Source organism: Panthera leo, chromosome A2, assembly GCF_018350215.1.
Source record: "Panthera leo isolate Ple1 chromosome A2, P.leo_Ple1_pat1.1, whole genome shotgun sequence".
Lineage (NCBI taxonomy): Eukaryota > Metazoa > Chordata > Mammalia > Carnivora > Felidae > Panthera > Panthera leo.
In genome coordinates, this window is record NC_056680.1 from 53820465 (window position 1) to 53844673 (window position 24209).

At 48.8% G+C, this 24209-nt stretch overlaps 1 protein-coding gene across 3 annotated transcripts; it reads right to left on the reverse strand.

The window, feature by feature from the left end:
* Positions 1-64: 64 nt before the first annotated feature.
* EFCAB12 (EF-hand calcium binding domain 12) lies at positions 65-23412 on the reverse strand. Of its 3 annotated transcripts, none has more exons than XM_042911200.1 (10): positions 22847-23165; positions 22051-22153; positions 17448-17896; positions 14399-14581; positions 12429-12585; positions 9349-9542; positions 7539-7752; positions 3166-3325; positions 1489-1545; positions 65-614 (listed from the first exon to the last, which is right to left on the reverse strand). In XM_042911200.1, exons 1-10 carry the CDS (start codon positions 22901-22903, stop codon positions 356-358), a joined length of 1833 nt encoding a protein of 610 aa, XP_042767134.1. In that variant the 5' UTR covers positions 22904-23165; the 3' UTR covers positions 65-355. The 3 variants fall into 3 exon arrangements, with proteins under 3 accessions (XP_042767134.1, XP_042767136.1, XP_042767137.1); XM_042911202.1 differs by having other exon boundaries at positions 66-614; positions 22949-23165; XM_042911203.1 differs by lacking the exons at positions 22051-22153; positions 22847-23165 and adding an exon at positions 23334-23412 and having other exon boundaries at positions 66-614.
* Between the last annotated feature and the right edge of the window lie 797 nt (positions 23413-24209).

The window sequence follows — 24209 nt, forward strand, 5'->3', positions numbered from 1 at the left end:
TGCCCTGGGCTCAGAACCCCAGCTTTTCAAACACTCCTCTGGCCCCAGCTCCTGAGCAAGAAATCACATCAGCTGGATCACAGGTGACATGAAAAAAAACTCCAATCTGGTTTATTTCAAAAGGGCAGAGGTCAAGACAGGGAAATACTCAGAAACTGCTTATCTTTCCCTAGATACACCTGCCCTCTGAGACACTGGACATTTTTGCTCAAGAGAGAGCTGGCTCCAGGCCATCGCACTGAAATGATTTCTTTTATCTGGCTCTTTACACTTCCCGCTGTGTCCGTGGCTCTGGGCTGCTAGCTGCACTGGCCACAGCCCCAGGATGGCTGGGTTGGACAACACCTGGGCCACTCTAGTCGATGTAGTAGACCTTGGAGGCATCGTAATAGGCACAGGTCATGTAGTTCATGTTCCCAATAGGCCACCAGTGGTTGGGGTGGTAGGTGGCTGAGTAGGCATGGGGCTGGGGTTGGACACAACTGAAGAGTGCCAGGCTCCTGTCCATGGCCACAGTGGGCAGATAGAGCTGCAGCTTGTCCAGGAGGTGACCCGGCCAGAAGAAATTGGGGTGAGTTCGCAGTGAACCCCTGGACCTCTTCGCCTGCAGCTTCCTGGAAAATGAGAAGATAGGAAGTTTGTCGTGGCAGACCCGCCAGGGCTGGGGCTTCTGCTGAGCAGAGCTAAGCAACTGTGTGACCAGAGTGGAGGTGTGGCACTGTGCCAAGCACTTTGCTTCCATGTGGTAGGTCCTGTTCTGCTGTCTGCCCTACCAAGGAGGACGTGAACACCTAGAGAGGATACGTTATTTCCCCCAAAGCCACACAGCGAGCAAGTGGTAAGATGCGGGCTTGACTCCCAACTTGCTGCCTTGAAACCCCAAATTCTTTTTTTTAATTAATTAATTAATTAATTAATTTTTGAGAGAGCACGAGTGAGTGGGGGGCAGGGAGGGAGAGAGAGAGAGTGCAGAGCCTGGAGCGGGGCTCGAGCTCACCCGAAGCAGGGCTCAAACTCACAAACGTTAGATCGTGACGTGAGCCAAAGTGGGATGCTTCACCAGCTGAGCCACCCAGGCGCCCCCAAAACCCAAGTTCTTAAGTGTACACCGTTGGTTCTCTCGAGACATTTTAATGCCTCTGGAGCTAGCGTTGCTGGGTCCAAATCCCTGCTCCGCCCCTTGATAGATGTGTGACTTTGAGCAAGATAATTAACTTTTCTGTACCTCAGTTTCCCCTTCTGCAAAGTGGGCATGCTAAGAGTAACTTTATAGGGTTCCTGAGAGGATTTAACTGAGTTAAAACATGGGAACACACCCACAGTGGTGTCTGCCTGGCACTCTAAGTAGTTTCACTGCCTCTCAGTTCCCGGGCATTGAGCCCTAGATACTGTGCGCCGTGCAACATGCAGAGTCCCAGGCACCTCCTCCACCGTGAGGCTGGTCCTCCCTCCCCTGACCTGCTTACAGAGTTGGCTGATGCTACAGACCTGGTGAACTCCTCAAACTCCTTAAAGTGTATCTTCTTGATTTTCTTTGGTGTCTTCCTAGTAGAGAAGACAGAAAGGCATCTTGTCAGGATTGGGGGAATCCATGTTAATGGGGCCTCAGGTAGTAGGTCAGAGGACATGGGGGTGGGCCTGTCTAGTGAGTCCAAACCAGAGCTCCAAAAGGAGCATTTCTTCTATCTGGGGTGGGCTTGGTCAGCCAGGCCTGGGCTCCCAACCTGGCTGGCTGTGTGGCTCTGGGCAGGTCACTTCCCTTTTCAGAGCCTCATGTTTTTTATTTCCCAGAGCAGAGACCTCCCAGGGTAGCTGAGAGATGCGCAATGATCTGAATTGTTTGGGGGCCCCTGACTCTCACTTTCCCTGCCAGAGCCAAAGCCAGCTTTTGGAACAAGGGTGGTGAAAACTGACTCCCCAAATCTTGGGCCTGGCAGACGTCACTCATTAATCACAGACGGCACTCTTTCCCAGCAGGCCTGCATCTGGCCTCAGAATCTTTGACAGCACAGTCCAAGTAGCAAGATAAAACAAATGTCCATCCCTGCCCTTAGGGACCTTTCTTTATCCCTTATGGCTGTGGCCTACCTAACCAGGGACAAGAGTCCCTTTCTCAGGCTCCCACCCACTCCCTAGGTTCCCGTTGCAGAAATGGATGTCAGCCACCCAGGGGCTGGCAGTCACTAAGTAATCAGAAAGGGCTCTCCAGGCCACCAGCCTTCTGACTTGTGCTCAGCTCTGCCTCCCCAGGGTTGTGGACAGGCCCCTCTGTAGGCCCAGACCCATGCCTTCAGTCGATATTGTCCTGATGGGACAGGTAAAACAACAACTATCACTGCTTCCAAGGGCTAACTATCTGCCAAACACCATGCTAGGAAGTTTATATGCATTTCTCATCTGATCCTCATTGTGTGTGGAGGGGCTGTTACGCTCATTTAACAGATGAAAAGCTGAGGCTCAGACAGTGAAGTATCTTGTCCGTTTAACCTGCAGCCTGTGGGATTTCCACTTGGCTCTGCTGTATCTCATCCCAGCTGTTCTGGCCATACCACCGCAGTGGGCAGCTGGCAGTGATCTAGAATGTGGGCAGTTCCCGGTCCCCTCCCCCTTGTGGTCAGCTGGCCCCTCCTCATCCCACATTAGCCCTGTCCGTCCTCAGGGATGCAGGGATGCTGCTTGCTCTCCAATATGCAGTCACCCATGGATGCTGGCTCATAACCTGCCCATGGGTCACTTCCTCCCAAAGAAGGACATTTCCTTAGCACTCAGGTTGGTCTGAGGGCCAGAGACAGGCCCCATTGCAGAGTTCCTTTCTCCTCCTGATGCAAGCCCACCTCTTGCCAGAGAAGGCAGGACAAAGAAGGGATGGCTACCTCTGTCCTCTGTAGGGCCCCTGACCAGCCAACCCATGATTTGAGAAGGGGCCTATTTCCCTAAGAAGGCCCTCTTTTTAAGCTTTTGTAGAGAGGCTGAGATCACGTAGGATGTGGTTGGGAGCGAGGCAAGGAGGCTAACGCCCTCAGACACTGGAAATTGGCCAGTCCCTGGGGACCAGCTGGGTTGGACATGCTGGGCACGCTTGGCCACAGGAATTGGCACAACATGTCACCTCAAGTATGCTGGTATGCAAATGGCAGGGGGGAGAGAGGGGGTCTGATACTCAGCTTGTCAGTCTTCTTAGCCACAACATCGCTGAAGCCCTGGAACTTGAGTAGAGCCAGATTTGGACTGAAGATCTTCATATCTGAGTAGTAGCCTCCCGGCTGCCGGATTGGGCGTACCTGGTTCTTCTGAAAAATGATCTTGTCCCCCGGGTACAGCAGGGCTGTAAGCAGCAAGAGAAATGTGGACTCTCAGTCCAACACCCCTCCCTGCCCTGAGCCTTTGGGGCAGAGGGGAGGATTTTTTTTTTTTAATATATATATATATATATATATATATATATATATATATAAGTCCACATTTTTGTTTGCAAATGTTTTTTCTTAGATATACACTTTAAACTTTTTTATGCTTTTTTTTTTTATTTTTTAAAAAGTTTATTTATTTTGAAAGAGAGAGAGAGAGAGAGACAGGGGAGGGGCAGAGAGAATCCCCAGCAGTCTCTGCACAGTCAGCATGGTCCGGGCACAGCCTGACGTGGGGCTCGAACTACAAAGCGCGAGATCATGACCTGAGCCAAAATCAAGAGTCAGATGCTTAACTGACTGAGTCACCCAGGTCCCCCATTAAGCTTTTTATGTCTAAATGATTGTAGATTCACAGCAAGTTGCGAAGTGCAGAGGGTCCCTTAGACTCTTCCCCCAGCTTCCCCCAGGGGCGACAGGGCACATAACCCTAGTGCAGTGTTAGGAAGTGGGGTTGGTACAGCACTGCTGTTTGGACTAGAGCTGTGGGAGCTGGTTTGTAACCAGGTCAGCCCTGGCCCCAAAGCCTGGGTGCAGTTAGGATGGAGTGTGCGGCGCCCTACCCCACTCTGCACGGGTCGTGCTGGTCACGAGGCCACAAGAAGGAGGGGAGGTTCACCCAAGGCTTCACCAGGTTAACTTAGACCTAGTTGATGGAGGTTTTCTCCTTGCTTAGAATTAGTCCCATAGATATCCTCAGGAGACTGCTCTAAGAAGTCGGAGCATAAAAAACACTGGCTAGGGGCTCTGTCTTCCTGCAGCCATGGAGCAGTGCTTGTCCTACGATGATAACACATGACTAGCTCACGTTCTAGAAAAAGTAATGGAAGGTTACAGTCCAGGTTATTAATGCTGGTTATCTGGGGTGGGGGAGGGGGAGAGGGGAGGGCAGGGACTGTGCAGATAAGAGGGGAGAGGGAAGGGGAAGATGCAGCATCAACATTTCAAAAAAAATTTTTTTTAATGTTTATTTATTTTTGAAAGAGACCGAGACAGAGCGTGAGTGGGGGAGGGGCAGAGAGAGAGGGAGACACAGAATCCGAAGCAGGCTCCAGGCTCTGAGCTTGTCAGCACAGAGCCCGACACAGGGCTCGAACTCACAAACCGTGAGGTCATGACCTGAGCCAAAGTCAGACACTTAACCCACCAGCGTGCCCCGCATCAACATTTTTAAAAGATATACAGGATTTTTTTTTTTAGCTTATTTACTTATTTTGAAAGAGAGAGAATGAGCTGGGGAGGGGCAGAGGGAGAAGTGGACAGAGGATCTGAAGTGGGCTGGATATGGGGCTCGAACTCATGAGCCGTGGGATGTTGACCTGAGCTGAAGTCGGACACTTAACTGACCCACCCAGGTGCCAATATACAGAATTTTAAAAAACTACATTAACAATATATGTATATATATCTTTAAAAATAACTTACATAAATAATTTTGTGTAAATCGAAAAGAAAAAGAGATCTATAAAAGGACAATCCCTAAAATATTAATGGTGCCAATTCAAGCTGGGGGATTTTTTTTTTAATATTTATTTTTGAGAGTGAGTGAGCAGGGGAGGGGCAAAGACAGACAGAGAGAGAGACAGAGAGAGAGAGAATCCAAAGCGGGCTCAGAGCTGTCAGCATGGAGCCAGACTCTTGAACTCAAGAACCATGAGATCATAGGGCACCTAAGTGGCTCAGTCGGTTTAGCATCTGACTTTGGCTCACGTCATGATCTCATGGTTTGTGATTTCAGGTCCCACATCAGGCTTTCTGCTATCAGAGCAGAGCCCACTTCAGATCTTCTGTCCCCCTGTCTCTCTCTGCCCCTCCCCTGCTAGTGCTCTTTCTCTCTCTCAAAAATAAATAAACATTTTTTAAAAATGCTTTTTAAAAAAAAAAGAGAGAGAGAGAAAAAAAAAGAACCATGAGGTCATAACCTGAGCTGAAGGTGACACTTAAGGGACTGAGCCACCCAGGTGCCCCCAGCTGGGGGGATCATTATTTTTATGTTTTCAAAAAAAATGTAAGTGAGCAAGTATTATCTGTGAAATCAGGGGGAGGTAAAATGATAAAGCTATGTGCACTGGGGAGTTGGGAAAGGCCTTGATGTTTTAGAACATGGCCCTTGAGCTTGAGGCCTGGATTCTGAGCCCACCAAGCTCTAGTCTAGAACACAGACCCAGAAGTCCCGGTGGTTGAGTTTCTTTACTCATAGCTGAGCTGGCCTCTGTCAAAGAGACAGCCAATAGATAGTGGCCAGGAGAGCGGTCAGAGACAGACTCGAGTTTTTTCCATCTAGAACCGTCAGAAGTAAAGGGAAGCCCACCCACGGATGCTGCTTTGTGCCTGTGAGTGTGAAATCCCGCTGGCAGGTGAGGTTCCCTGACCCAGCACCTAGCAAAAGCTAGTGGTGGTGGGAATCAGTTAGTGGCTCAACACCCTGGTGGGGACAGAGGAAGCGCATCCAGAGGAAAGACTTAACCCACAGGGCAGTCCAGGGTGCTGGCAAGCCTGCCTGCATTTCAGAAGACAGTTAGCTGCATTTCCAGCACGAGCAGAGACGAGAGAATATACACAATCAGGGAAGATGCGGCTCGCTGAGGAAGATGGAAGGAAGGATGATTTGGTGAAAAGTCAGTGTTGAGAGCCGCAAGAGATTTCCTGTCACTGCCCTCCCAGACCAGGTGGGCAGCAAGTGGCCGCGTATGTGAGAGGGTGCCGCATGCACAGGAGACAATGATCACTTAGGGTGGTTTGCCTGTGTTCCTGAAGGCATTTGGCCGTACACTGTTGTACAGACCTGTTATGGGCTGAATTGCATCCCCCACCCCTCAAATCATATGTTGAAGCCCTAACCCCCAGAACTTCAGAATTTGTATTTGGAGAGAGGGCCTTTCAAGAAGTAATTAAGCTAAAGTGAGGCTGTGCTGGTAGGCTCAAATCTGATCTGGCTGGTGTCCTTGTAAGAGGAAATTTGGACACAAGAGAGGCACAAGGGGGCATGAGGGCACGGAGGAAAAATCATGTGGAGAGGCAGCGAGAGGGTGGCCATCCATCTGCCAGCCCAGGGGAGAGGCCTGAGGAGAAACTGGCCCTGCTGGCACCTTGATCTTGGATTTTTAGCCTCCAGAAGTGTGAGAAGATAAATTTCTGTTGTTTAAACCACCTGGTCTGTGGTATTTTATTGTGGCAGCCCAGGCAAATTAATACAAGACCCATGGCCCTATACGTTCTGCCCTTCTTTCCCCTTGTCTTGGAAAAAAGACGGAAATAGTCAGTTGTGATGGTGAACTTGTTCTTAGGTAAGTCACCCCATTGTCTGTGTGCCCCTTTCTTTGAAAGCCACATTTCCCAGTTTGGCCATGGTTCCTTCCTGTGACGTTCCTGTGGGAAAACCTCTGTCCTTTTGTGTTTTGAAAGCACAAAGAGGAACTTGCCCATTAAAGTTATAAATTCACGAATTTAGGACACCAGCATTGGTGTGTGGTCGTTGGGGTTATGGGGCCCTCTCCTGTCCCCATCTCTCAGAAATACACACTCTACCCAGAGATGGGGAGGGTTCAGATCTGCTTGGATATATGAAAACACAATTCTCCCTCAAATAAAGGGTGAGACCAGTGTGGAAATCTCAAGGCTGAGTCCTGTGGTCTGAGCAGAGAGCCAAGGTGTCAGAAGAACTTGTCCCCTGGTGCATTCCTACCTCTGTGTCGTGGAAGAACCAAGAAACAGGTCTGGCCTGGGGAAGTGGTTGCAGAAAAGCCCACTACAGCAGAGCAGTTATCGCCCCTATCACATGTCCCTCTTTGAAATTGGGACTGTTCCTTTCTGCTCAACTTCAGGGCTCCCTCACCCAGAACTCCTGTCCTTGGAGCTTCCTGCTCTAGAATGCTCAGCAGGCTCAGTTGGGGAACCCAGACCCCTAGACCTGTGGAGCCTGTGAACCTCCAGGATTCTAGAATGTAGAATCAAATGTAACAGCAAAACAGGCTGGGCTGCCCCTGCTCCTTCAGTATCCCCACCACAGGCCACAGAGGCTTGGTTGGATGCACGTCTGCTGGGGAAGGACAAACCTCAGGCGGAGCCATGTTCACTTGGGTTCTGAGCCCTCTCGGCAACTTCCCAAGGGCCAGGCGCCAAAGCTCTTACCTTTCACGAGGATGTCCTCTGTCAGTGGGAGGCCGTAGGACTCACAGAGCTTGCAGCACTGCAGGTAGACCAGAAAGTTGTCCCTGCGGGACTTGTTGATGAGCTCCTTCATCTCCCCATGGATGGTGGATGGGAGGCAGTGCTCATCAAAGTGCTTATTCCCGCTGCGCACCAGGCGGCACCGCTCCGTGTACTGGATGGAGGGGATCTTGAGCTGCAAGGAGAAGAGGTTGGCACCCACTTCCCTCCACCTTCTTCCCGACCAGAAGGCAGATATGGAGCCTCATCGACCTCTCCCCTCCCGACCAGAAGGCAGATATGGAGCCTCATCGACCTCTCCCCCAGGAGGGGAGATGGCAAAGCATGCAAGGTGGGACCAAAGTTCAGGCTCTGAAGTCAGTGACTTGGGAGACAAATCACACATGGTCAAGGTTACCCCTGAAGGGGACTTGAGTGGTTAAGCCATGCGGTTCTGTGTGCACAGCCCCGTATGTGGTTGTACATACATCACTATATAACATATACAGTAGGGAACAACGTAGATGCCCTACTGAAACAACACATCTGTGTTTGGCTGCACAAGAATTTAAATTGGGCGCAGATATCTGTGCCTTTGAGGTGGAAGGCACATGTCAAGGATGGCAGAGCAAAGTGGAAGAGGCCTGAGGAATGTGGAGCCACTTTTGGCCTTCTCATTTATTTATTTACAAGGAAACAAAAATCTGTTTTTTGGCCTCTAACACCAGAATCAGCAAAGTACAGCTCACAGGCCACATGTGGCCCGGCACCTGTGTTTATAAAGAAAACTTTTTTGGAACACAGAGGCACTCATTTGCTTAGATGTTGTCCGTGGCTGCTCTTTGCCGCAAAGGCAGAACCGAGTAGTTGCCACAGAAACGATAAAGCCCCAAAAGCCTAACACATTTGTTATCTGGCTCTTTATAGGGAAAGTTTGCTGACCTCTGCTCAAATATTTTGGGTTTTCTTATCATGCAGCTGAATCAGATCTTTGTTGGTATAGCACTTACAATGCCTAGTATATTATTATATGATGATGATAACAATAATAATAATAATAATAATAATAATAATATGTATTTAGGGGTGCCTGGGTGGCTCAGTCAGTTAAGTGACTTTGGCTCAGGTCATGATCTCATGACCCATGGATTCAAGCCCCACATCAGGCTCTGTGCTGACAGCTCAGAGCCTGGAGCCTGCTTCAGATTCTGCATCTCCCTCTCTCTCTGCTCCTCCCCTGCTTGTACTCTGTCTCTCTCTCTCTCTCTCTCAAAAATAAACATTAAAAATTTTTTTAAATGTATTTATATATAGTATAATATTAATATTATCTGGCTTCCTGAAGGCAGGGGCTGTTTTGTTCTCTATAACACCTAAAATAGCGTCTGGCACTTTGTGGTCTCTTGATAAATATTTTTGGGTGAATTAATTCCCACAATCAGTCCTGCCTTCACTGGTCATGTATGTCTGGAGTGGCCGCTCAGTGACAGGCCCTGTACCAGGCATTTGGATTCCAGCCACAATGAAGACATGGCCCTCAGCCCTGGTCTCAGGATGCAAGGTCACAGTCAAAGGATGGGAAGAGAGGAGCTCCATATACTTTTGGAAACATGATCTCATTACATCTTCAGAGAAACCTTGTGAGGTAGGTGTTGTTCTTATTATGAGATGAGGGAACATAGGGGTAAAAGAGGGCCTGCTCCCAGGAGTTCCCCAGCTAGAAGGTGCAGCGGACTCGAACCTGAGCCTGCCTAGGAGCCAAGCGCCACGCCCTTCCCATTGACCGGGGTACCTTGTGCTTCCGCCTCCTCTCGCGGTACCGCTTGCCAATGTCCTCCATCTCCTCCAGAGTCAGGGGCCGCGCCTCCATCTGGGTGTCAACCACGGGCACAGTCAGCAGGTCCATCTTGCACGGTTGTGGGGCTAAATTCACCTGCTTCTTGGACAGATGCGATGGGGAAACTCTGATCTTGGCAGGTCTATAATCTGAAAGGAAAGAGAGCCTGAGAGGGGGCTCAGCTAAGGAATCCATCAAGCGGTTAACTCATGTGATCAAGCAGGTGCCGGCCATCCCTCTGCTCACTTCCCACGTGGCTCATCAGGCCACCTGAGACGGACCTTGAAGGTATCCCTTCTCTCCGTCTGCACTATGGCCTGCCCAGTGCAAGGCCACCTCGTGCCTCACCCGCACCACTGCCCCAACCTTGCGGTTGCCATTCTCATACTCTAGCATCCTGTCTCCACCGAACACTAAATAGGACCTTTGAAAAATATAATCACTTCATTCCCCTGCCTAACACTCTCTACTGGCTTCCCTCAGCACTTACACGAAAGCCCAGAATCCTCCTCCTGGTCTGCAAGGCTCTGCAGAGTCTCGTCTCAGCTCAGCCTCCATGTGATCCATCTCCTCCTGCTCACCCCTCCCCGACTCCCCAGAGCCACCCTAACTTTTTTCTTCCATTTTTAACTTTGTTTTGACTACAGGTGTATTTCTTATTTATTTACTTATTTACTTATTTACTACCTACTAATTTTTGACAGAGAGAGAGTGAGTGAGCAAGGAGCAGATAGAGAGAACCCCACAAGGTACAGAGAGAAAGAGAGAATGAGAGTGGGGAGCCCAAGCTCATCCGATGCGGGGGTTCCAACTCACCAACCAACTCACACCTGAGCCGAAGTCTGAGGCTTAAATGACTGAGCCACCCAAGCGCCCCTCACCCTAACTTCTTTCTGTCCCCTGAAAACTTGCCCAAGTCAGGGCCTTTGCCTCTGCAGCTCCCTCTGTCTAGGGTGCCCTTCGCCAGAATGGGCTCCTCATCTGTCACTTGGGTGTCAGCTCCCATGGCTGCTTTGCAGAGAGGCCTTCTGTGACCACCACCCCCTCACTCTGTCCTATTGTCTTCAAGGCATTAATCCCTACTAGACATCATCTTGCTTAACCCTTTACCTGGAAGCTCACTGAAGGCAGAGGCCTTGGCTTCTTTACTCCTGTGTTCCCAGTTCCCAGTTTCTGGAAGTATGCCTGGCATGTAGGAGGTGTTCAACAAAGAACCGAGCGAATGAAAGCATCCCGTTGCCCCCGCCCTGGTTCAGGCCTGCCCTGTTCTGGGCTGAAATGAAGTCATGGCTCAGTCACCTTCTAGTTTTGAGACTGCAGACTGGTGGCTTAGCCGCTCTGAGCTTTATAGCATCCTCCTGTAGAGCGTGAATTGTAGCTTTGACCTCCAGGGACTTGAAGGATAAACTGAGCTACCTGCTGTGGGTAAGGCTACCCAGCCCGAGTGCCACTGCCTTCTCTCGTGAGCCTGCCACCCAAGAGTCTCGTTGACTCTTGATGCTGCTGCCCCTTTAGGCAAAGCAAAAGATACCCAAGTCCATTTACCCTGGAATGTTCTCCAGAGAAAAGGGTGATGACACCGAGGTGGCACCTGGCAAGCAAATACTTGCTCCTGGCTTCAAGTCTATTTATTGGGAAATAATAGGCCCCAAATACCTTTGCTGCAAATATGCATCACGGCACACTGGTCGTTCACTAAACAGCTCACGGCCAACTACGTGGATAATGGTGAGCTTTGGTAATTGATAACGAAAAGGCGAAAAGGTCATGGATGAGAGAGCAGGCCCAACTTGAGGCAGCTCTGAACACGAGCTGGACATAAAAGTTGCCAGAGATTATGACTGTGGGTAGTGATGTGTGCAGGAGGTGACCGGGGTCGGGGTGCTCAGTTTCCCTGGGACTCTGAGAGAGGCAGAGACACTGCCTGGGGGGTGACGGGGCCTCTGCCCAGTGGCTTGATGAGACTAGAGGCTGGAAATTTACGTGCTGCACTGTGGGTGAAGTTCTGGAGGACAGGGGAACAGCCTGTCTATGGGAGTTGCCGGCTGCCTCCCAAACAGCCCGCTGGTGAGGACATGGAGCGCCCAGCTCAGTGGGACCAGAAGCCTGCGCCAAATCTTCACCCACGTAAGGAAACTGTCCTCTAACCCGCAGGGCTCTCACATGACCTCAGAGAGGCTGAGGAACACTCCACACCAATGTGTGTGAAATGAAACTCCTGCTAACCTGATGGGTGCAGGCAAAGCAAGATTTGTTTTATTTAGAAAAAGAAAGGGGTTCTATTTGGGGATATGCTATATTGTTATTATATTTGGTTACATTTGGGGAGGGCTCTGGAATGGTGGATGGAGGTTTAAAAGAGGGCTTTAATTTTATCTGGAGTTGTTCAATTTTAATTTTTTTTTTTTTTTTACACCACAATGCCACTAAGCTACAAAGAACCATGATGCACCCTTGTGTTGTAAATTCATAGCCAGCACTATGGCTAGTCCATTTCTAATTTGCCTCCATGCTATGTCTGGACAGATGTGGTTCCACAAGCACATGGCTTGGCAAATGGAACTTGAGCTGTTGCACAGCTCATACAACTGTTCATAGCAGCCCTGCTAATATCCCTGATCATAGAATATCAACGTAGGCTTTCCAGTAAACTCTAAACATGCGCTAATTCTGGTTTCCGACTTTTAGTTAACTTTTTATCAATAAAATATAGATTAATAGCAAGAAGGCTTTGGACCCACATACAAGATCTCAGTCTATCGGGTAAGCCTTGGTGGGCTGAAACCACCTTTTGAGAATCCTCCTTTAAGGACAAGGGCTGCATCTCATTCATCTTTGATGGACATGGTAGCTAGGCATTCAAGAGAATACCTTGCTCCTTAGTTGATCGCTGGGCTTGGGGATTCCAGAGTCTTGGCCCATCCATGGTAACCCAAAGCTGGAGAACACACTCAGGAAGTAAACCAAGGTTGCCTCCACCATGCTTGCTCCCAGGATGGGGAAGTGGAGGCATGGGGGTGGGACTGGATACATACACTCCCTTGCAGTTGCCGGGGTGCTTTTCTGATGAGCCAGACACCACTGCTTGTAGGTATTGACTAGGATATCTGTGGTGATGCTGTTGTCCTTTCCCAGAGAGCTGAGATAGATCACAACATCTTCCACCTCCTGGTTTTTCAGAGGGACTCCAACCTAAGGAGAGAAGAGAAGCCACCAAGGTGGGCAGGCTCCAATCCAAACATCCTACCTGCACAGTCAAAGCTTTACCAGCCTGGCCCTACTTCCCCTATCTAGTTTCATCCACAGCCACTCCCACCTCAGCAGGAGCTCAGAGCCTCTTCCAAGGCCCTGAACACACCCTGCACTTTCTCACCCTCTGCCTTTACTTGGGCGCTTCCTCCTTCTATCTGAAGAACTATCCCTCTTTCAAAACCCAGTCTAGATATGCCACTATCTTTGCAGAGTCTGCTACTCCTTCCTTCTGGGCTGCCACCCCACTCCATACCAATCTCAACGATAACTTTCCCACACTGGATTTTGGAAAAAGGATTTCATGCCTACCATCCTTGCCCACGAGAAACACATCAGCTTTCCTTAACTGAAGAAAAATAAGATCAGAAGTACAATACACATTACTCTTTCAGGGATGGTAAGCAACCTTATAGGAGTATAATGCTTGCCAGCAATACTGAATATTCAAGAAGGAAAGTGTTTAAGGAAATATAATTTTCTTCCTCAGCTTCTTTAGACGGTAGTCAGTGTTCACTGGGCTTTCCTTAAAGAGGGTCAGAACTCTCCTGGTTCTAGAGGACTTCATGTTTTCTCTTTTTGGTTATGATGATTAAGAACCCTGTATATATATACATATATACATATACGTATATACGTATACGTATACATGTACATATATATGTATATATATACACACCCTGTATACATAATATATATATTTAATGTTTTGAAACGTTGTTTAGGTAACTACATGTCATGAAACAACAGTGTGAAAACTGGTGATGATTTAAAACCATAAAGACCTAGCAGGCAGCTTCCTAAAGTATTTCCAAGAGGTATCTTGTATTCAAAACATATTAAGGCTTAATTTATCCAGACCAGAGGTCAGCAAACTTTTCCTATAAAGGGTCAGATAGTAAATATTTTAGGATCCATGAACAATATGATCTCTATCATAACTGCTGAAATCTGCCATCATAGCATGAAAGCAGCCATGACAATACATATAAGTGAGTGTAGCTGTGTTCCGATAAAAGTTTATTCACAAAAACAGAGGCAGGCTGGATCTGACTTCTGGGCCATAGTTAGCTGACCTCTGCTCGATCAACAGAACTTTCTGCAATGATGGAAATGTTCTATATCTGTGCAGGCCGATAGAGGAACTGCTCACCACATGTGAACACTAAGTACTCGAAATGTAGCTGGTGTGACCGAGGAAACGGATTTTTAAATTTTATTTATTTATAATTAATTAAAAATTTTTGGATAGTCAGTGAAAGTGTGGCCTGTGGACCAGTGCCATAGACATCACTGGGAGTTTGTTACAATGTATCAACTTGGGCCCTGCACAGAGGTACTGAGTAGAAGCTGCATTTTAACAAGATCTCTATGGGATTATCTGCCAACGACAGTTGAAGAAGGTCTAGAGGGTTCTAGAGGCAAGACAGAAGGCCCAGCAATCTCTGTGCCCAGTTCTGGAGTCTGATGGGCAAGACAGTGATTCCCCAGGTACTGACTGGTTATGGGGTCGGCTCTGCAGACTTTCCACTCAGGTAGGGGTTTTCAAGATCAGACTCACGCAGGAGTGGTTTTAGGGGTCTGATGTGGCCACAAGTTATGTCACGTTTTCCAATCTGGCTTAACAAGTAACAAGGCTGATGGTTTGATCTACTTTTCGTTGGTCCAGGACCTGGGTGGAGGCAGCAGTGGGGGCAGGATGCATGCACGTCTTCCTCACTCAGGCCGGCCTGGAGGGAGCATGGGAGGCACTTACTGCCTTCAGAGTCACAACGAATTCCTCCCTAGAGATCTTCTGGTGCTCGCCCCCGTCCACTTTGCTAAATATCTCCAGGATCTTGATCTTGCGGCTGTGCAGGTAGGAGTACAAGGCTGATAAAGCAGAGGGCTTGGGCAATCGGAGCTGGGGCACCAGTCGGCGGGAGGGCCGGGGGCTCTTCTGTAAGAGGTAAGAGAGGGAGCAGAGGAGAGAATTCAGGGGAGACAGGCCACTGGAATTTGATTCCCAGAGTTAGACAGAACATGATTCCCAGAGAGAGAGAGGGGGGCTGAGCAGCTCTCAACAGACAGCAAGATGGAATGCAAGGAGCATTGGATTCAGGGGTGGCGGGGTGGCTCAGGTTGAGCATCCGACTTCGGCTCAGGTTGTGATCTCCGGTTCATGAGGTCAAGCCCCGGATCGAGCATCTCCGCTGTCAGACAGGTCCTCTGTCCCCCTTGTTCTCTGCCCCTCCTCTGGTTGCATGCTCTCTCTCTCAAAAATAATTTTTTTTTTTTAAAGGAGCATTAGATTCAGGGCAAAGGCATTTTGCCAGGGATACTTTGCATCTCTGGGCCTCCATTTTTCCATCAGAAACAACCGGGCTGGACATGATGAGAACTAACATTTCATTCTTACCCACATCTCTCCTGTCAAACATGTCAGGATTAAAATCACACCAGGCGATCAGTGCACCAAAACATATGCCCCTGCCTGGAACCAGATGGGGCTCTCTAATCCACCCATCTCCCAGCCTTTGCTCCTGCTCGGCCTCCTGCCCAAAACTTTTCCTTCTCTCTCTACCTGTCCAACTCCTACTCTTCCTTTACTTCCAGGTCATCGGGAATATTTCAGGATAATACTCCCTTACCTTGGTGCAGCACCTGACAGTTTACAAAGGGCCTTTCTGTTCCCTACTTTGTAGCTGCTCTGTGTTTAGGATCCACCTCTATTAATGGCCAACTGTAGCCACCAATCTGATGTGTCTGCCTCCCCCATTAACATGTGAACATTTTGAAAGCAAGACAATGTCTTTTGAAGCTACATACCTCTACCTCCTATTCATCTACTGGACAAGCCCCCCCAGCCCTAGGCAGATAGGCAGTAATTGTTTGATGAATGAATAAATGATGCTGTAAAATAGGTATTAGATACTACTTTCCGTTTTTACAAATGAGGAAACAGGCTGAGAAAAGTGAAATGACTTACCCAGGGTCACACAGCCTATAAGCAATAGAGCTAGGTTTCTAATCCAGGCCCAGTGTTTTGGTTGTTTTTTTTTTTTAATGTTTTTTAAATTTATTTTTGAGAGACAGAGAGAGACAGAGCACGAGTGGAGGAGGAACAGAGAGAGAGGGAGACAGAGAATGTGAAGCAGGCTCCAGGCTCCAATCTGCCAGCACAGAGCCCGACCCAGGGCTTGAACCCACGGACCATGAGATCATGACCTGAGCCAAAGTTGGATGCTTAACCAACTAAGCCACCCAGGTGCCCCCCACCCCCCACCCCAGGCTCAGTGTTTATTCATAGACACTGTACTGCTGTCTGGAAAGGGTGTGATAGGCCTAGGAAATTTCGGTTTGGACTCTGATTACACCAAGGACTGAGTCTGGCACCAGTGAGACTAAAGTAGTAGTAAAAATGGCAAACATAGGAGTGCCTGGGTGTTTCAGTCGGTTAAGCATCTGACTTCAGCTCAGGTCATGATCTCACGGTCTGTGAGTTTAAGCCCCGCGTTGAGCTCTGTGCTGACAGCTCAGAGCCTGGAGCCTGTTTCGGATTCTGTGTCTCCCTCTCTCTGCCCCCCGGGACTCTCTCTCTCTCTCTCAGAAATAAGTAAATATTAAAAAAAAATTTTTGTGATGGCAAACGTAATATTCAGTGCTCACTATATGGCTGGCACTGTCCTAGGCACCTACTCCATTTAGAAGTCACAGCAACCCTAGGAAGTCAGTACAATGGTTCTCCCCATTGAATAGATTGGGAAACTGAGGACTGGATCATACAGCTAGGAAATAGCAGAGCTGGTTTAAACCCACGTTATCTGACCTCTTATCCCAGCATCACCTGAACTGGGAGAAATTTCAAGTGTTTCCATTACCAGAAAATGTCACAGAGAGGTAAGCACTGGGGGACAAGGGCTTTGGTACTGACTGCCACCGACTACCTCTATGGGGCTGGACAATTTATCGGCCTCGTTGAGCTTCTATTTCTGTATTTATAAAAGGGAGTCCTCCTTTTTATTCCAGCCTCACAACTGTGACTTTCACGGTACCACCACAAGCACCTGCTTGGCACATATAGGCCCTCAACAAACACGTGTCAGTGAACAAATGAATGAGGAATGCATATTTTTAAAATGCCCCATAGATGGCATTCCAGGAGTTATCCCTCCTAGGGTGGTTTTAAGGTATAGTCACAAATTCTTTAACTCCTCCCTTCTGGGACGGAGCCTGATTCCCCTCCCCTTGAGTGTGGACAGTACTTAGTGACTTGCTTCTGACAAATAGAATATGGTGAAAGTGATAATGTGGTTCTCCTGAAACTCAGGTTGCCTGAGATGAGGTCATAAAAGGCATGTCAGCCTCCTCTTTGCTCTGTCTCTTGGACCATTCGCTCTGGGAGATGCTGGCTGCTATGTGGTAAGGATGCTCAAACAACCCTATGGAGAAGTCCCTGTGGCCAGGAACTGAGGCCCCCTGCCAGCAGCCACGTGAGCAAGCTAGCTGGGAAGCGGATCTTCCTGCCTCAGTCAAGCCTTGAGTTGTCTATGGCAAGCCAACAATTTGAGATGAGGGCCACCAGCTAATCTCTTCCCAGACGCCTGACTCTCAGAAACAGTGGGGGTAATCAACATTTGTTGCTTTAATGTTTGGGGGCATGTGTTATGCAGCAATAAATACCCCATACACCTCCCTTTGGGGGCTTCTCTTTGCTCCCTTTGGAAATGGGGTGAATGACCCCTATCCTGACTAATCTGAGGGAATGAAAGGACAGCATGCCCCTAACACCTTCAGCGTCTTCATAAGCAAATGGGGCTACTCACCTTGGTGGCTCTGATAGTAGTCAGGTGGTCTAACAACTGGTCCTCCTGCTCCTTCTGGATCATGTGCAAGACCTTGGCCTCTGAAGGTGTGAGGCTGGGCTTGTTCTGAAGCCACCTCTCTACATTACCAAATGACTCCAGGTCCTGGCGAAGCTTCAGCCTCCGGCTCAGCCAGGTCCTCACGTCGTCTGGTTGGCCTTGGATGTCCCCAGCTCCCAGGGCTTGGAAGCTGGAGATCGGCTGTGGGGGAGTCTGGGGTTGGGCCATGAGATTGATAGGCATTGGATCCTCTTTTTGAGGCAAGATGATGATCCGCCGGCGGCTCTGAGGCAGGTGGAAGTCCTCCTGCTTGAACTGCTTGAAGCAGTGGGCGATGACCAGTTCAGGATCGAAGGTGGGGCCCTTGCTGGCATTTTCGTCATCACTTGAGGTCTCAGACTGGCAGAGCCCTTGGGGAAAGAGGGTTAAGAGGTGAGCTTCTTTCAGGAAGAGGACTAACGGAGTCAGGAAGGAAAAATGCTACAGCACCAGGCTGGGTTCCTAGGCCTGGTGTTATCATTGCTTTGCTATAATGATGAAGATAATCACATCTAGTATGATTGCGCATTCCTGATGGCAGGCACTATGCTAAGGTCTTTGTATGTTTTCTCTTGTTTAACCTTCTCAGATTTTATTCTTCCTCCACTCCACCCCACACTCACCCCAATGCTCCTTATCGACAATCAGAATTTATTTATATATATATTTATTTATTTATTTAAAGTTTATTTATTTATTTTGAAAGAGAGAGAGGGAGTGGGGGGAGGGGCAGAGAGAGAGACCCAAGCAGGCTCCGCACTGTCAGCACAGAGCCTGACGCAGAACCGAGCCGAAATTAAGTGCCCGACACTTGACCGGACTGAGCCACTCAGGTGCCCCCAGAATGATCTTTTAAAAAAATGCCATCCTGATCTGGTCTCATCATCCGAGCAGAGGCTTTGAAGCTGGAATGCTTCAGCCATGTCCTGGCTCTGCTGCTTAGTGGCTGCATGTACTTGGGTAAGTCACTTGGGCTCTCCGTCTCAGTCTTTCATGTGTAAAACGGGGGTAAAGATGGTACCTACTTTACTGAGTAGGTGGAGATGGTTAGAATCAGCCCATCTTAGAGTTGCTTTGTTCATGGTAAAGTGCACTGTTATTTTTTTTTAAATTTTTTTAATGTTTATCTATTTTTGAGACAGAGAGAGACAGAGCATGAACGGGGGAGGGGCAGAGAGAGAGGAGGACACAGAATCGGAAGCAGGCTCCAGGCTCTGAGCCATCAGTCCAGAGCCCGACGTGGGGCTCGAACTCATGGACCGCGAGATTGTGACCTGAGCTGAAGTCAGACGCTTAACCGACTGAGCCACCCAGGCGCCCCTGCACTGTTATTTTTTAATGGACTTGCTCCTTGCCTATTTTGAAACCCTCCTATCACTTTCCACGGCCCTCAACATAACATCCCTTCTCTGCCAACCTTTCCTACCTCATCCCTTGCCTATCCTTCTTTACAGGTCCCACACGCCTTGACCCTGAATGATCCCTGAATGGTCCAAGCACATCCCGCCTAAAGGTTTTGCATGTGTTGTTCTATCTGCCGGAATGCTCCCTCCCCCCGCCATTCCCTTAAAACTTATCACAGGGTTTTAAGTTGGGGGCTGCAAATGGTGACCCTCATGGTGAATGAGGCTTGGGATCCTGTTTCATTTGACGCATTGGTCAAAATTTTCCACCTTGAGTTACTTTAGGCTAGGGCATGCCCTCTCCAGCTTGCTGTAGTCCCAAATTATTCTCTATGGTCTTTTTTTTTTTTTTTAATGTTTATTTTTGAGAGAGAGAAAGAGAGGAAGGAGGGGCAGAGAGGGAGAGGGAGACAGAGAATCTGAAGCAGGCTCCAGGCTCTGAGCTGTCAGCACAGAGCCCAAAGAGGGGCTCGAACTCACGAACCAGGAGACCATGACCTGAGCTGAAGTTGGACGCTCAATCAGCTGAGCCACCCACGTGCCCCTATTCTGTATTGTCTTACATGCAGCTCAGTTCATTTATTAAGTGCCTGCTTTAGGCAGACATTTGTGTTTGAAATCTCTGGTATAATTACTTGGTTGGTGTTTATTTTTTCAATAGACTATGGACCTGGACCTCCTCTCTCTGGTTGCCTACTGGAGCCCCGGCACCTCCATGTGCCAACATACAGTGGGAGCTCAGTAATTATTTGGCGAATGAGTGGATGTCAAGTGGACAGACTATTTGACATCACAGAGATCAGCTCTATGATTATACCATTTTACAGAGAAGGGCACTAGGGCCCAGAGAGGCCCAAGGTTCCACGGTGGTTTAGTAGCAGAGCTGGGATATGAATTCTGGTTTGCCTGGCCCCAGAGCTTGGTTCTTAGCCATTAATTGATAAGACCACAGGCTGTCACCTAATCCGACTGAGTCTCAGTTCTTTTATTTCTAAAATGATAAACTCTGTTCTAAGTACCTCCTGAAGCTGTTATGAAGATCAAATGAATAACAGATATGTGAGTGTTCTAAAATTCAGAAGGGATATAGCATTATTATTAAAAATATTGTCACCATCATTCCCCTTCTAAAACCCACACCGCCTCTGCTTTAAAACCCTTTTGTTGCCTCCGAAATAAAATTCAGTCTCCTTAACCTGGCCTCACCTGACACACCCACCTCTGCCAGCCTAATGGGCTCCTTCTCTTATTCTTTCTGACCTCACCCTGTATTTGTACCCAAACTGAGCTGACTATGGTTCCTTGGTCACCTCATCCTGCCCCTGTGCTGTTTCCTCTCTCTGGAATGCTCTTGGAGACTTAGGTCAGGCATCACCATGCCCTGAAGCCCTCCCACCCCCTCCCTCATATCCCCTCTGGTTTCCCATAGCCCCTGTGCTCATCCCCATCATAGCATTTACCATGTTTTTTCTGGATGAAGGTGCTTTCTGGGTCTTTCTTTCCCAATAGCCTGTGAGTTTTCCAATGTCAAGGACTGTGTCTCAGTTTCCATGTATCCCTGGTGCCCAGCCTGGCACAAAAGTGACCATTCAGTCCATTTGTTAAGCCTCCTTACAATGCCTGTGTTTTTCCTTCATGGTCAGAAAATAATGTGTCAGAAAATAATACATCAATGTGGATGGAAGTGGGCACTTCTCAACAAGCCATGTGTCATTTCTTTGAGAACAAGATGCTGGGTACAACTGAGAATGTAGCCATTTATCCAACCAACATTTACTGAGAATCATTCAGTAGATCCAAACGAGGCTGGAAACCCAACCGCAGAGCCCTGGAGTGGAACAAGGTGGGGTAACCAGAGGGGTATGCCCTCAGTCGGAGGAGAAGTGCTGATGGAGAGAGTCGGGTGGTCATCATGAAGGAAGAGGCATTGACATGTGCCTTCAAGAATGAGTCAGATTTCAAGGTGTGGAGGGGTCAGCATGGGGAAAGGTCAGGGGTGGAGTTTGAGGATTTGGGGGTTACTAAATAGTTCCACAAGTTGAAAGTACATTGTGCATGAAGGAGGAGGTTAATGGGAAATAAAGCTGGAGTCATCTTGAATGCCAGGTTAAGGGGTTTAAACTTTATCCTGTTGACCTGGGAACACACTCAAAACATGCTCCTCCCTGGCCTTGCCACCGTCACTTCCGCCCACCCAAGACCCCAAATCCATGATCTTCCCTTAGCTAGAAGGGTCCCTCCCCACCAAGCCCTTCAATGGCTTCATTGCAATGGCTTCTCAGTGCCCTTAGAATAAACAAGCCCCTCCTACAATGGCCCCCACCACTGCCCTCACTGGCACCCTGCTCCCCACTCCTCCCTGATCTCTCCCTGCCCCCTCCCTCTGCTCACTTCACTCCAGCTGCATGAGCCTGCTTTCTCTTTGTCCAACCCTCCTAGCTCTGTTCTGACTTGGTTTTGGCATTTGCCATGCCCTATGAAGGGCATGGGATTCCCCAAGATTGCTGTTGGCTGAGTCCTTTTCACCATATGGTTCTCAGCCCAAGTGTCACTCCCCTCAAAGTCACCCTGACTCCCCTATTGAAGGTCGCATGCCCACTGTACCATGGAGCTTCCATTATAGTGATCTTTGGGGTTCTGTGTCCATTTATAGAAAAGTGAGGTGGGTAGAGACTGTGTGAAAATGTTCCCAAGGGATTGTGAGGACAGCTTCCAGAGGCCAACTAGCTCCATTGCCTTCCCAGGTCAGGGATCTCTTCCTGAAATGCCCCTGGCAGATTTTGCCTCTGCTTGGATACACCTCTGGTTGACAGGGTGTTCTTCTCTCACATTGTGGATGCCTGATTCTGATTCTTAGAAAAGAATTCCTTATATTGACCCAGATTTTGTTTCCCTGGAAGTTCTACCCTTTAGTCCTAGTCTTCCCCTCCAATGCTCCAGAAAACGCATTCCTTCCCTCTTTCCTGGGACAGCTCGCCAAGTATCTGGAGACAATTCAACTCTCTTTATTTTGGCTCTGATTCAAATCTCTCCCTCAATTCCATCCTACCTCTCTGGCCACTTGCTACTTGGGCCCTCTTTTCCCGCCCATCCCTTAAAATTGGTGCCTTCTAGGTTCATACCTGGGCTTTCTCCTTCTCCTTCCTTCTCCCTTTTCTTCTTCTTCTCCTCCTCTTTTTTCCAAACAATCTCCTCTACTCTCATGTTTCTGTGGTCTTCTATATGCTGAGGACACCCATATCAATATTTATGACTTGAAATTAGCTCCAACTTTCTACATACAGTTTCTCCTAAAGTATTTCCACTTGGATGGCCTACAAGGATCTCAGTCTCAACCAACTAAGCCTGCACTGGCCTCCATGTCCTGTTCTCACTCAACCTGTTCCTCCTGGTAGGTTCCCAATCCCTGTGAAAGGCACCTCCATCTCTAGGTCATCCTAGTTACCAACCTGAGCATCATCTTTGATTGTCCTTTTCTTGTTCCCTGTTCAGTCAGCCCTCAAATCCCCCTAGTCCCCTCTAGCCTGGCCACTCTCCCTCACCTCTCAGTACCTTTGGTCTGGACATTTCAGGCAGCCCAAGAGCTCATGATTCTGGCTTCAGCCTTCAAGTCTGCCAATTCACTCTGCATTTGCTGATAATCCCAATCCCAATACTGCCATTTCCAGTAGCTTCTCCATCTCCTACCTCCCAAGATCTTTCATGATCTTGTCCCTTCTGACCTCTCTCGCCTCTCATCCCTGGCAATACTCAAACTACTAGCAGTTTCCTGAAGATACTGTATCTCTGAGCTTCTCTGCATGTGCTTCCATTGGTCTGGAATGCCTTTCCTCCCCTTTTTGGCATGGAGAACTCTTTATATCCTTAATTTAAGCCCAAGTGTAAAGAGCTCTTCCAGAACCTTAGAATTGTTCTTACCTGTCCACTACACTTAGCAGACCTCTTACTTCTGGGTGTCACCCCCAGACCTGGCATCCACCCCTTCTTCTGTAATTATGCGTTTATCTGCCTATCTTTCACCTCTGAAGTTGCAGGGTTTTCCCGCAGCAGGCTATCACCAAACACTGCTGGTTTTCTACATGCTTCTTCTCCAGTACCCAGCACATTAATATCCGGCGGAGAAATGGGGCGCGGCGGGCGAGACAGAGGGCCGTGGATGCCTTTCCCAGGCACACGGGTTGGACCCCTGATTTCAGACCAAGGCAACTTGGCCCACTCCTCCAGCCTGGGAATGGAAATCTGAGAAATGTGCACGACCCGCCCCCGACTCCCTGGCAACCCCTCACCCAGCACCCAGTACGGCACAATGAGATATTCGCCTCCCGTGCTTGCCCTCACCCCACTTGCACGCGTCTGCACGGGGCTGAAGGCTTCCTGGAGGCGGCGCTGCTTCCCGGGAACTTACCGAGCAGCGACAAGTACAGAGCCTCAGACGTTTCGTACGAATCTTCCATGGTCGCAGCGTCGGGAGCGGGTGTTGAAGAGCGTGTGTGTGTCTGTGTTGGTTTTTGCTGGCGTGTCAGGGTACCAAAAAACAGTAATTCCAAACTTTGCAAGAAACACTCAATGCGCCCCCGAGCTTAGAAGCAACTGTTGCCAGGACTACAGACGCCCTGCGCTGATTGGCTGAGCATTGCCACGCTCCTGCCGTCTGTGGGACGGAGGCGGGTACGGGGGAGCACCCTCCCACTCCCGATTGCCTGACAGTCCTGTTCCTTTTGTGGGTCCTGGGAGGCAGTCGCAGAGGGGCAGAATTCCTGGCTTGGAGAAAGACAGGATTCTTAGTATGGCCCAGTGGCCCCTGAATCTGGAGGAATAGATCACAGGTTTTCCTGAAAATTGTACGATCTTCAGCCGATCTCCACGTATTTCATTTTCATCCAAGGAACAGGCCCTGCCTCCTCCGGAGGGATTGTAGGAACTCAAAAGAATCTCGGCCAACAAGATGCCTGTGTTTTTGATATGCATTGCTCCCTAATGACAGGATGCCACCGTTTGGAAATAGAGAACCTGATACCAGGAATATTAAAGTTAAAATGTCCATCAACTGATAAACGGATAAACATGCTCTATCCACATAATGGAATATTAGTCACAAGAAAGAGTTAAGCACCGATGCATGCTACAACACAGATGAACCTTCAAAACATTACGTTAAGTGAAAGCAGCCAGACACAAAAGGTCACATATTATTTTATTTATAAGAAATGCCCAGAATAGGCAAATCTATAGACACAGAAAGCAGACTGATAATTGCCAGAGGCTGGAGGTGAGGTGTGTG

Excerpts from the sequence above, each read along its gene's own strand:
- EFCAB12 (XM_042911200.1), bottom strand. The coding sequence starts at position 22,903 with ATGCCAGGTCTGGGGGTGACACCCAGAAGTAAGAGGTCTGCTAAGTGT. Across the intron at positions 12,586-14,398 it reads TCGTTGTGACTCTGAAGGCA|GTTGGAGTCCCTCTGAAAAA; the intron begins GTAAGTGCCTCC and ends TTCTCTCCTTAG. Across the intron at positions 1,546-3,165 it reads GTGGCTAAGAAGACTGACAA|GAAGACACCAAAGAAAATCA; the intron begins GCTGAGTATCAG and ends CTTCTCTACTAG.